This window comes from Dendrobates tinctorius, unplaced genomic scaffold (assembly GCF_039654945.1).
Source record: "Dendrobates tinctorius isolate UK_male_01 unplaced genomic scaffold, ASM3965494v1 ptg000019l, whole genome shotgun sequence".
NCBI lineage: Eukaryota > Metazoa > Chordata > Amphibia > Anura > Dendrobatidae > Dendrobates > Dendrobates tinctorius.
In genome coordinates this window covers 56,713,106-56,725,301 of record NW_027361687.1, presented here as the reverse complement: position 1 = coordinate 56,725,301, position 12,196 = coordinate 56,713,106, and the positions used below count along the sequence as shown (strand labels likewise).

Sequence of the window (12,196 nt, the reverse complement as noted above, 5' to 3'; positions counted from 1 at the left end):
GTTATATTGATTTATTGTCACAAAAGCATAATGTCAGTACCCCATGATTATTGCACTGTGCCCAATATATGCACCATGTCAGAAAATAAGTAAAGCAAAAGCTTATCTATAATCCATTAGAAATATTGAAGCAGCCTCGACGCGTTTCCCTCCCATGATAAACGTTCATCAGGAAGTGAATGGAACATTCAGTGTCGGTGGATTCATGACATCAGACATCTGCGACAGCCTAGTTATAGGTATATACATATATAGTAGCAATGGAAAACTGACCGAACAAAGAGCTAATCTCAATAGTGCATACCAAAAACAATTAGCATAATAAATAAAGCAAATGTTGTACTTAATTGCACTAAAGCAAATCAGTGTGGCAGTGCAACCTTTGGTTTATTTACTTTGTTAATTGTTTTTGGTATGCACTATTGAGATTAGCTCTTTGTTCGGTCAGTTTTCCATTACTATGTAATATTTTTTTCTGACATGGACACCCCGCCCTTCACCATGCTGTGGTTTTAATTACATCCAATCACATTTAGTTCTGACCGTCCTATAAATATAGGCTTTACCAAGTTATTAGCCAGAGGTAAGTGTTCTGTTCACCCTAGGCAGTTTGATCAGGGACCCATCTGATCCATGAGATTACCTTGACGTTGGTGGATGGACTTACAATTTTTGGCAAATTTTGTGCTAAGCATCTTGTGTTCTTTCATTTCTAAAAGCCATTATGCTATTCATACTTCATGTATCACACACTGATTTGCTTTAGTGCAATTGAGTACAACCTTTGCTTTATTGACTACGTAGGTGTATACCCTCACACGAGTTAATGTTTTTGACTTATTTAATGGTAGGGTGTTAGCTTTCGTTTGCTGTGTTTTAAATAGTTTCAAATAAAATGTATATTTTAATGTCATTATATTTTTGTATGGTGGAATCAACTATGAAATGAACTTTGAATACATTAATATACCAATGCCCTCAGTTTTAGGCAACTTGAAAGAAAACTTTAAAAAAGTTTGCAACCGCATCAATAGATCTACAGTAAAAAAAAGAATCAAGATTGCACATACTTTTGGTCAGAGTTGATGAACACTTTGAGAAAGCTAGTGGATCTGTGGCAGGCTTTGAAGTGGACAGCATAAAATGTACTTATGAGTTCTAGAGGACCATCAAGCAAAGTGATAATGATAAATATCTAGTGTATTGACCATTGAAGGTTCTTCTCATTTTTTTTATTTTGGTTTAGATCAGTCATCCAACATGCAGTGCTATATTGTACTGTATGTGGGTATACCCATTATTATCGGCATCATCCTTATACACCAGTTTATTCTTGCTGTCCGACGAAGAACTTTGTCAAAAGATACCCCTCGTCAAGAAACTCACTCAGGTAAGATTTCCAAAAATGTGAAAAGAAAAATGCTTAAATAAATGTCTTCTAACTATGATCCCAGTCTGGTTTTAAATCTGTTTCCATACATCCTTGTAGGGAATTTTGAGGGGTCCACCCTTTAGAGCCTTGATTTTTTAGCCAGAGATTGTGTGCGGCTATAAAGCGTGTCTCTTGCTCTGGAGTACAGGGCAAATGCATAAGCTACATGGATGGCCAATTAATTATGCTATGTGTAATTCTTCATCTTTCCTGTAGTGGCACTGTAGGGAAAATGATTATTTGCTGTCAGCTTTCCCCAGCTAATCATTGCGGGTCCCATCAGTGGGACACCTTCTGATCAACTGATTAATGTGGGACTCTCGGTCTGTGGAAGTAACAAATTAAAAGGGAGCCATGAAGCACCCCTTATTTCCAGCACTTGGCACTGCAATGGTTTTGCACAGAGTGCTTCTTAAAGTTGCTTAAAATGAAATAGTAACTGCCAGAGAGCTTCCATAGTAGTGCCCTAAAGCAATGAAAAACACTGTGTTACCCATGAGCAGTGACAACTACAGTGCCCTATTTTAGCAACATCATCATAACTTCCCAGCCAAAGCAGCAACATCTACGATGCCCAAAGGACAGTGATCGCCCGCCAGAGTGGCCTAAATAAAAATTAATCATATACATTTTTTCTTTTTGTAGAACGTCATGTGAGATTTAAAGCTGAAGATGAGTCGGTGAGTATGAAAATACATTAGTGCTTAAGTTAAAATATTAGATTAATATTGGGAGGGAACATTACTAGTGATGCGCGAATTTGATGAAATTCAAATTTGGCATCTCGCTTGAATTTTACCCTAAATTGAATTGTTGCAAATGGAATGTTCCTTCTTATGATTGCTGGAGACATTAAAGCATAGTAAAAGTAACATAAAAAAAAATAATACCTTGGGGCTCACCTGTCCTACATCTGCAGTCCCCTGTCTGGCTCCCCTTATATGGCAAATCTAATCTCCTTTCTGCACTGTGCAGATGATCTGGATCTACAAAAATAAAGAGTTCCATTTAGTGGCATAACTAGAAACCGATGTGGGTTGATGTATAAATTGGGCCTGGAGCTGCTTGTTGGTCAGATGTATGGGCCTTTGTAACATTCTAGATCCTATAATGACATGCGTGTTCACCCCCTCATGTAATAATGTCCCTGGTCCTGGCTATGTTCTGTAATAACCTGCCATTATCATGGCCTCAATCCTGTAATAATGCCTGTAATCCTAGCCCCCTTCCTAGTGTAGAGCACACATCCAAAGTCCCATTCTGGTATAATAATCCCCATTGTGGGACCCTTTTTGGTGTAATGTGCTCTATCCTGGATCACTTCCTGGTATAATGACCCACATCCTGATAAAATGTCCCCCAATCCTCGTCCCTTTGCTTGCATAATGCAAGCCATCCTGTGTCCCTTCATTATATAATGCTCCCCCTCCTGGGCACTTTCTTTGTATAATGTTTTCCATCCTAGAACCCCTTACTTCTATAATGCTCCCCCTCCTGAGCTACTTCCTTGTATAATGCCCCCCAATAATGGGCCCCTTTCTTGCATAATTCTCCCCATCCAATATCCTGGTATAATATTCTGCTGATCTTTTCCAATTTATTAAATTTTAAAAAACATACAATTCTTCTTACTCTCCGCCACTCAAACAATGTGGGTGTCTTCTTCTGTAGCTGACTTCAGTGTGCCGTCACTGTAGTGACTGGCTTGCCAACCTCAGCTGTCTGACTCTGATTGGCTGGTGGCGTGTATTGCATTGCAGGAAGTTGGCGGCTCCCTGAGCAGCAACACACTTCAGCTGAATGTGTGTCCTCATTTGCACATTCAGCTAAAATAGAAGCTGGCATTGGCAGCTTCCTTCCCACATTGACCCTGTCCCAGTTGCAACCTCTGCTACAGCGATCGTTACGCCCAATTCAACTTGTTCTGTGACTGAGCACATGCAATATGTCTGCCCTTAGACTGTAGACATCCTTATACTGTTTAGGTGTTATAATTATTATTTTTATTATTAATTTCCTTTTTCTGAAATTTTTTTCAGGTGACATATGCTGCAGTAAAATCATAGACCATCATTCTAAGATTTGACTATTTTGTGCTCATCAAACTCTAACTACTTGTATTCAGACTGTGTTTCCCAGTGTTCTGCTTTACATTTTCTCACCTTATTCAACTTCTCTAATGCCCCATACTTTTAGCTGTGCTTTTTCTAAAGGATATGCTACATCCGTTTCTATTATGTCACTCATGCTATCTATAAATTTTTACAATTTGAATATTGTAATTTATGGTCTGAAAATGTTTGCAGATTAATATCTGAATAATTCTTTATAGTGGTCTGAGTTCAGATCCAGATCTTACAAATTAAATATAATAAGGATGAACGAATGTATTATAAATTCATTGAATTCAATTAGAATTTCCCAAAATTTGCAAATTCGAGTAAATTCAAATATTGGGAAAATTGATTCATGTAAATCCAGTAAAAAGTTAGGCCACTTAGCCACCATTTCTGTGTATTCATATGGGTCTGAAGGGGGTTAAAAAACAATAAAATATCATACTCAACAAGCCCCTTTCACCACTACTCCCCGTGGGTCCTGCACTGGCCTTCTATGGCACTCATTGCTTCACTATTTGCAGTCACTTCCATTTTTGTAATTATCTAATATTCCAGTGCTCAGAAATCAATCTGCAACTCCACCCTTGGCTCACTAAATGCCTAATGTCGCAAAGAATAGACCTGCTAAGCAATGAGAAGACGATAATACCAGGCGTTGATTAATTAAGAAGGCAAGTGCACTCAAAAGCCATAATGCACTTAAACTTTAATTAAGATGTGTAGTTATCACACTGCTGCAAATGCAGGTAGAAACTAGCTCCACTAGGGGGCAGAAGAGTGGAGAGAGGTCCAGCACACAGATGAAGCAGACCTGCCATGCAGCAGTGAAGCTACCACCAGGTGGCTGCAGAGAAATCAAGCAAGCCGAGTCAAATCCTAGACTGTAGCGCAGTACCAAAGAAATAAGCAAACTCAAGGTCAGAGACAAGCCAGGGGATCAGTAACGGTCAGAAGCGGATATGCCAGAGACAAGAGACAAAAGCAGGTCAGGGTCCAAGCCGAGTTCCAGTACAAAGCGCAGTACCAAAGGAATAAGCAAACTCAAGGTCAGAGACAAGCCAGGGGATCAGTAACGGTGAGGAGCGGATATGCTAGAGACAAGAGACTAAAGCAGGTCAGGGTCCAAGCCGAGTTGCAGTACAAAGAAGTCCAGACACAAAGAGAACACACAGAGTCGGGACAGGTAGCAGGGAATGACACAGACATGGGTTGAGTCAGGAATAACAGCAGGACAAATCAGGGTGTAACAGAGTCAGCTACTCATGCTGTAGACAGAACTATAACTGATACCGCCTGCAGGAAACAGCAGCGAAAATAGCAAACCTGAACCAGACAGAGGCTGAGAATGATTAACCCCTGAAATGACCAGACCGGGAACATGGAAAGACAGGACTCAAAACTCAGTCTGGATCATGACAGTAATCAAACCTTGATTTCCCAGCTTTAACACATCAGATTGTTAGAACATTGGTATCATTTTATCACTGATCTAATGGCTTTTAAAGCCTTATCTCTAATTTTACTTGCAATATTTCTCAGACGATTTGAATTAAAGTGGTTAACCAGCAACTGCAAAAAATAAAAAATGTATATTTACTTTGTTGATTTCCTATTGCTCCAGTTACAACACAATCTGAGTGCCCAGCAGTTTGTGTACTTATTGCTAATTAATGTGGCTTCTGCATCCAGTCACCAGGCCGATATATTACTGATGCAGCCAGTAATTGGCTTCAGTGGTCACATGTCTGAGTGGCAGCGGCGTGTCTAGGGGGGGCAGCCGGGGCATTTGCCCCGGGCGCAGCCAGCAGGGGGGCGCAGTCGGGCCGCCTAATGCAGCGGTCTGCAGTGTCCTCCCTGGTGGCTGCGTTCTGCCGTCCCCCCGGCCTGGGAGTCAGCGGTTCTCTGTGTCAGCTGTCAAGCTGACAGCCGGCGCAGAGAAGGAGCCAGACGCCAGTGCAATTGCAGCTCTGACCGCTGGGTCAGATCGACGTTAGCAGCGTGATCAGGTCATGTGATCACGCTGCTGACGTCACTCCCCGGCGCCGAGACAACCCTGGTGGTAAGTGTGCTCTACTGTGGAGCTGAAGAACCACTGAAGATGGGAGATGGGGGTGATTTGTAGAGGGGATGGGGGTTATTGTGTGGGGATGGGGGTTAATGTGTGGGGGGATTTGTAGAGGGCATGGGGGTTAATGTGTGGGGATGGGGGTTAATGTGTGGGCATTAATGAGTGAGGATGGGAGTTAATGAATGGGGATGGGGGTGTTAATGAGTGGGAATGGGGGGTTAATGTGTGGGGGGGTTAATGAATGGGGATGGGGGTTACTGTGTGGGGGCGTTAATGAGTGGGGATGGGGGTTAATGAGTGGGGGGGTTAATGAGTGGGGATGGGGGTTAATGTGTGGGGGGTTAATGGATGGGGTTAATGTGTGGGGGACATTAATGAGTGGGGGGGTAATGAGTGGGGATGGGGGTTAATGTGTGGAGGCATTAATGAGTGGGGATGGGGGTTAATGTGTGGGGGGGTTAATGAGTGGGGATGGGGGTTAATGAGCGGGGATGGGGTTAATGTGTGGGGGTATTTTGAGTGGGGATGGGGGTTATTTAATGTGTGGGGGGATTTGGAGTGGTGATGGGGTTAATGAGTGGGGATTGGGTTAATGTGTGTGGGGATTTGGAGTGGAGATGGGGGGTGCTTAATGTGTGTGGGGGGATTTGGAGTGGGGATGGGGTTGCTTAATGTGTGTGGGGGATTGGGGATGGGAGGATTTAATGTGTGGGGAGATTTGAGGACACAAAATGAAGAGTATGTATGAGGAAACAGTATGGGGGATTGGTGCAGACACAGTATGATGGGTGCAGACAGTATGGGGAGCGAACGGGTTAATGTAAATGGACAGAGTATGGGGAGTGAGGGTGATGGGATGTGTGCAGACACAGTATGGGGAGTTGGGGGTATGTGTGAGCAGACAGTATAGAGAGTGAGGGGTAAATATATGAGGAGACAGTATGGTGAACAGGTGGGATGTTAGAGGAGACAGTATGAGGAGGGAGGGGAATAGTGTGAGGAGACAGTATGTTGCAGATATTTGTATTTAGGGGCATTATAATGACACTTCTATCTTTATGGGGATCGTGTGGAGGTTTGCTGCAGAAGACTGGAGAAGATGGAAGTCTGCAGAGACGGCTGGTGATGAGAAAACTCATCATGGAGTCTGGACAAGAAGAAGAAAAGAAGGAGAACGACTCCAGAGATGACGACATCTATAAGGTACCTGGATGCAAATGTTATTTGTGACACTGACTAATTCTCAAGTTTTTATTTATGTTAGGAACATTAAAGGGGTTGTCCAGGTCTGTGCTGAGTCTGCTGTCATTCTATGTGACTGCAGACTTCTGAATTCTCACAGTGCTCACTGCACGCTGTTAGGATTCTCTTGTGCCGGTAATTTACATACATACGGTCACATGCTGACTAGACATGTGTGGCCTCACTCAATGAAAATGATAGAGCGAGGCCGGGCACGTCTAGTCGGAGTGTGGCCAGAAGTATACAAATCACATAATTGTGCTGACATGATTGTACATCGGCAAGGGAGAATCCTAAAAGTGTGCAGTGCATTCGTTGTGAGAATTCAGAAGCTGCAATGTCAGGATTCAGCTCTGCAGGTTCCAGTGCCATCACATGGACACTTCATTCATATGTGATTTTCATACTTATGGTCCTGTGACAACGAGCTTCTCATCCTGCTTCTCTCAGTTTTTTACTGAACATTGAGAGCATTAGGGAGAGCAGCTCATCGGTACATGGCTAAGTGTGCAAGTCGCATATGTACTGGGGGGGGCGCCAAATCGAATTCTTGCCCCGGGTGCCAGAAAGCCTAGATACGCCTCTGCTGAGTGGACCAAGTTGAAGTTACATAAAGGGTCTCAGAACTTCCTGTTCTATCCAGAGGCATCATTGTGTGGTCAATGACTGGCTGCCGTGGTCACATGTCCATCCAACAGAGCAGGAAGTACATAGACTGGTGAAAAAAACAAGGCAAAATTGGGGTGGAATTGACAGAGGTTTTGTAAGGCAATTGTTACTACTTTTATTACTTTACAGCATTTTTCTTTTCACTTCAGGGCTGGATAGCTCGTATGTTTCCAGTAGGAAATTGGCAGTCATGAATAAATTAAGTTGGGTTTTTGCAGTAGTGGTCAACTACTTTAAGCAACTAATACCTAAGTCTATATGTCCTAGTTGTTTACAGGGACTTGGACATCTGCATAACTGCTCAGAAAAAAAAAATAATTTTCACTTTATGGATTTTGGTTCAGATGGTCAATGTGATCCCAGGATTTCATGGCTTGTAAAATGCATATTAAAAAATTAAATATTTACGTTTTTCTTTACTTTATGTTCTAATTAATGAACATGAAAAGTTGAAAAAAAAGTGAAAGAATGTAATAAATAATGTTTTCATATTTTGGATTATTTTCTTTGTACTTTGCATGACCGGTGGTTATTTTTTCATACATTCTGGCATTGTTTAAAGTTAAACACATTATTAAATCCACATAATAATATTCTCTTCTTTGGCTCTTTAAGGAGCTAATTTCCAGTATCTGTAATGATGTTATGATGTTTGCCGCAGCTGAACGCTCCATTGAGAAATGTATTGCCGCTGTGTATCCCAGAAGGTTAATTTATTCCACAGAGAAAGATCTATTCTGAGCTGATACATTGGATGTACAAAAGAAACAAATAATCTAATTAATTTAACAGGTAAAACAGAATGATGTAAACTTTCAGTGAGATAACGATGGACAGTTTTCAGTGAACTTGAATATGTTCTAGCAAGTCGGATGCCAATTTAAGTTGAACTGCAAAGTTCGAGAAGCAAAGTTATTTTTTTGTAGAGTCACTTCTAACTTGTTAGTCAGGATACAGAACCTGCAGGTCCAGTCACAGGCACTTCTCTTACACTGCAATATGATTGGCTAAAGCAGTTTGATTGACCAAGGAGCAGAAAAAGCAGTGGACTTGTAGAGATACAAAAGAGTAGATCAAGAGAAAAAATGTAGGAACAATACAGGCTTGTAAAAAAGTACAGGCCAAAAAGGTAGAAAAAGCAATATGGTTTAGTAATATACACCCTATTTAAAAAACAAAACCAACTTAAAGGGATCCTCCAGTAAAGTATTAATGTTCCCATTCCAGTATATAGAAAAATAATAATATTATATACAGTATCTACATTGTAGGGGTTCAGTCTCTCTGGTAGCCATGAAGAAGCAGGCTTTTTCAATCAAACACGGAATAATGTTTATTTCCTCTGGTTGCACAGTACCAAAAACAAAACCATAAACACAAAATCCCTAGCATTGTCCAGGTCTGTCTCTCTCCAGCTCCAACAAATCCCAATCTGCTCGGCTTCACCCATTTGGATGGCCAGTGAGCACATGGCCTCGTTCTAGTCATAGTTATCCAGGTGCACCTAATCAGAACCTGTAGTGTAAGGATTTACCCCCCAAGCTACTTTAATTTCCTAATACACACACTCATTTTTAAATACTGTACTTATGTATATATCTGAAGGACCCCTTTTCAATGCAGAAAAAATTCCCAACAACTTATTTAAAATCTTTTAAAATAATCCATAGACAGTCTTATATAATAGAAACTGAATGAGTAGAATAAATATAACAATCCAAACTCCAGAAACCCCTTTGGCCAAAAATGAATGAGTACTAAAAGCAGCATAACTATCTTGTAATGGTAAAAGTGTAGAAGTAATAAAGTTGCTAGATTATTGTATAAGCTTTAAAAAAAAGTATAGAGACAGCAAAGGCAGTCAACAAATCATGGACATTGGCCTAGTACTGCTGTAGTTACCACTGTCCCTTCATACACAGACTTCTCCTCCCTGACAAGTATATTCAGTACTGATCTGCTGCTGCTGCCACCAATACCACTTCCACTACCACTGCCATTACACAGCCTGAAAACTCCTGTTTCTTCATCATATTCCAAATGGGCCTGCTATTTATACTTTTCCAATCTGCTAACTCAGAAGACTTGAAGCATCTACCCGTGAAAGGTCTAATTCCAAGTATAATTGAACTTGATTTTTCAGTACGTGCATCTCCATTTGCTGGTATGCATCAAATTGGAGAAGCAGATGAATAAACAACTGGTCCATCAACTTCAAAAGACTTTACTGATTGCTCGATTGTGCTGACAGAGGTGGTGGAATGGTGAGTCAGCAGGGAGCGAATTGGAGCCTTTTGGTGCCTGCTGTGAATTTGGAAGCATGAAAAAAATCCTTTATTTTGCCTTTATACCATGGGCGAAAAATATTGGCTATCCAATAGTCTTTCCCTTTGGTTGATGGGAGCAATATGCTTGTCAGCACATAAGCAACCAAGTGCGCAGCTTTCCATGTTCACCGCAGGACCCAGTTATATTGGGCTCCTCTCTGTACTGTGATGGCTGGTAATAGTCAGTGTCGTTGTTATGATCATCATCACAATGCATGTTAGCCTTATCTCCTAGGCTTGTCAGTAGAGATGGGCGGACACCTGCAAGTTCGGGTCCGGTGGGCTTGGCCAAACAGTTTCAAAAAGTTCGGGTTCGGGTACCAGAACAGTACTCGGACCTGAACCCGGACCCCATTCACTTGACTGGGGGGCCTGAACATCCAGTGATTGCCACGCTGTCATGTGCAGTTTTTCTCTCATGCTGCTTGTGGGGATCTCACTGAGGTGACCGGACTTAACCTCATTGACGTCACCACCAGTCACTGAGGCTGCGCTCGCAGCCACTAAGTCACCAATGGTTCTCAGCATGGATGGTCACATCTTGGCACTGTCCAGGTTGAAAACTGTTTATCCCCCAGACATGGATTATGGCGTGGGGCAGAACGATAGACAGGCATGGTATATTGTTGTTTTTTTATTTTAGTTCTATTACAGGAGATCAAGGGCTTTGGTGGAATTAGGCAAGGTCATAAGTATGGTTTATTTAAGATTTTTAAAGGAGTCTGTGTCATTTATTCACTTAAAGGACTTTTCTCTGGGTGTCTGTGTTTTCTTACAATGTGACTATGGGGTTAGTAATGGGGGTGTCTTATTGACGCCTATCCATTACTAACATTGGGGCTTGATGTCACCTGACAATACAAAGATAACAACAACCCCCTCCAACTATTACCCCACTTGCCACCACTACAGGGCAAGTGGGAAAAGCTGGGAAATGCTCCAGAATTGGCACATCTAATAGATGAGCCTTTTCTGGGCAGCTGTGGGCTTCTGTTTTTAGGCTGGGTGGCCAATATCCATGGCCCCTTACAAGCCTGAAAATACCAGCCCCCAGCTGTCTGCTTTAACAAGGCTGGTTGTCAAAAATGGGGGGAACCCCACACCGCTTTTTTAAATTATTTAAATAATTAAAAAAAACAGCATGGGTTGCAGCCCTCGGCTGTGAGTTTTGTCTGGCTGATTAGCAAAAATACAGGGGAACCCACACCATTTTTTAAAATAAATTATTTATTTACAGCGCAGGAGCGGCTGATGAATACTCCCATCCGCTGCTCCTGCTCTCACTGTAATTAGTGGCAGCAGGTGTCGGATGATGGGATCAGTAGTCCCATCAGCTGACCTCAGTGACAGGAGGTAAACTTTATACTTCCGATCACAGCTGAGCGCTTACGCTGCCTTTTGACAGCATGGGAACCGCGGCTCTCTGACTGGCGGGGATGGTTTTACCGCCGATCAGAAGAGGTGTTTGCCTTACTGCAATGCACATGACAGCACAGCAAACACCTGGTGTTCGGGCAGCTGAACCCGAACAGTAACATGAACTTCCTGGTGAAGTCCGTGTTCGGTGTCTGTGCCTGAACAGTAGGTGTTCGGTATGGACGCCGAACTTTATTGTCCGGATCCGCCCATCTCTACTTGTCAGTAAAAACTTAATGTTGCTCTCTACATCCAACTTCTATTCCTAAACTTCTCCTAGTTCCTCATCTTCCAAACCCTCCTGTACATGAAATAGTCTAAAAGCAAATAAACAAGGGAAAAACAAATACTATGTGTGCTGTGGTAGAGTGGCTCACTCGACTGGACACTTGTAGTCAGCTTAAACCAAGCTTGGGAAAATAAACATAGCCTACTGGGCAAAACAGCAAAAACAAAGAAACAAAAAGAAACACAGTCCTTTTCCTAGCAGGGATCAGCCTGCTCACAGGCAGCAATGCCCATAGTTCAGATTTAGCACACACTTTCCTGGAGTGCTCCCTCTCCAGGCACACACTGAACATTGAAAGCTCTGTCCGTCAGTCATTTAAGTCCAGACCTTGTGACTCCTTCATCATGTGATTGATCACATGATCTTGATATCACATAGGTCCTGTCAGGTCTTGGCAGGTGAAGATACGGTGTACCTCCGCCTACCTGCTCTAAGAAGGTCCACTAAAAACAGCCCATGACATAATTTTCATTTAATCCTCCCAACATGTAGTGTGCTGGGGGAAACTACTCTGGTTTTACATCGCCGACGCCATCATGCGCAGTGACAAGTATCTCTCCTCAATCACTTCCCCAGTGACTCTGTCACAGTGCATTAATGGTTGGTAAAATACATATGTCCCCAATACCATAT

General features: G+C 42.2%; 1 protein-coding gene across 1 annotated transcript in view; it reads left to right on the top strand.

Moving 5' to 3' along the window:
• The window catches only part of LOC141082716 (uncharacterized), a 59,407-nt gene extending 55,701 nt beyond the window's left edge, over nucleotides 1-3,706 (top strand). The window contains exons 4-6 of the mRNA XM_073566649.1: nucleotides 1,247-1,390; nucleotides 2,078-2,112; nucleotides 3,472-3,706. Coding sequence (XP_073422750.1) covers nucleotides 1,247-1,390; nucleotides 2,078-2,112; nucleotides 3,472-3,498 — 206 coding nt within the window. The 3' untranslated portion in view covers nucleotides 3,499-3,706. The remainder of the gene's footprint in view (nucleotides 1-1,246; nucleotides 1,391-2,077; nucleotides 2,113-3,471) is intronic.
• The last annotated feature ends 8,490 nt before the right edge of the window (nucleotides 3,707-12,196 follow it).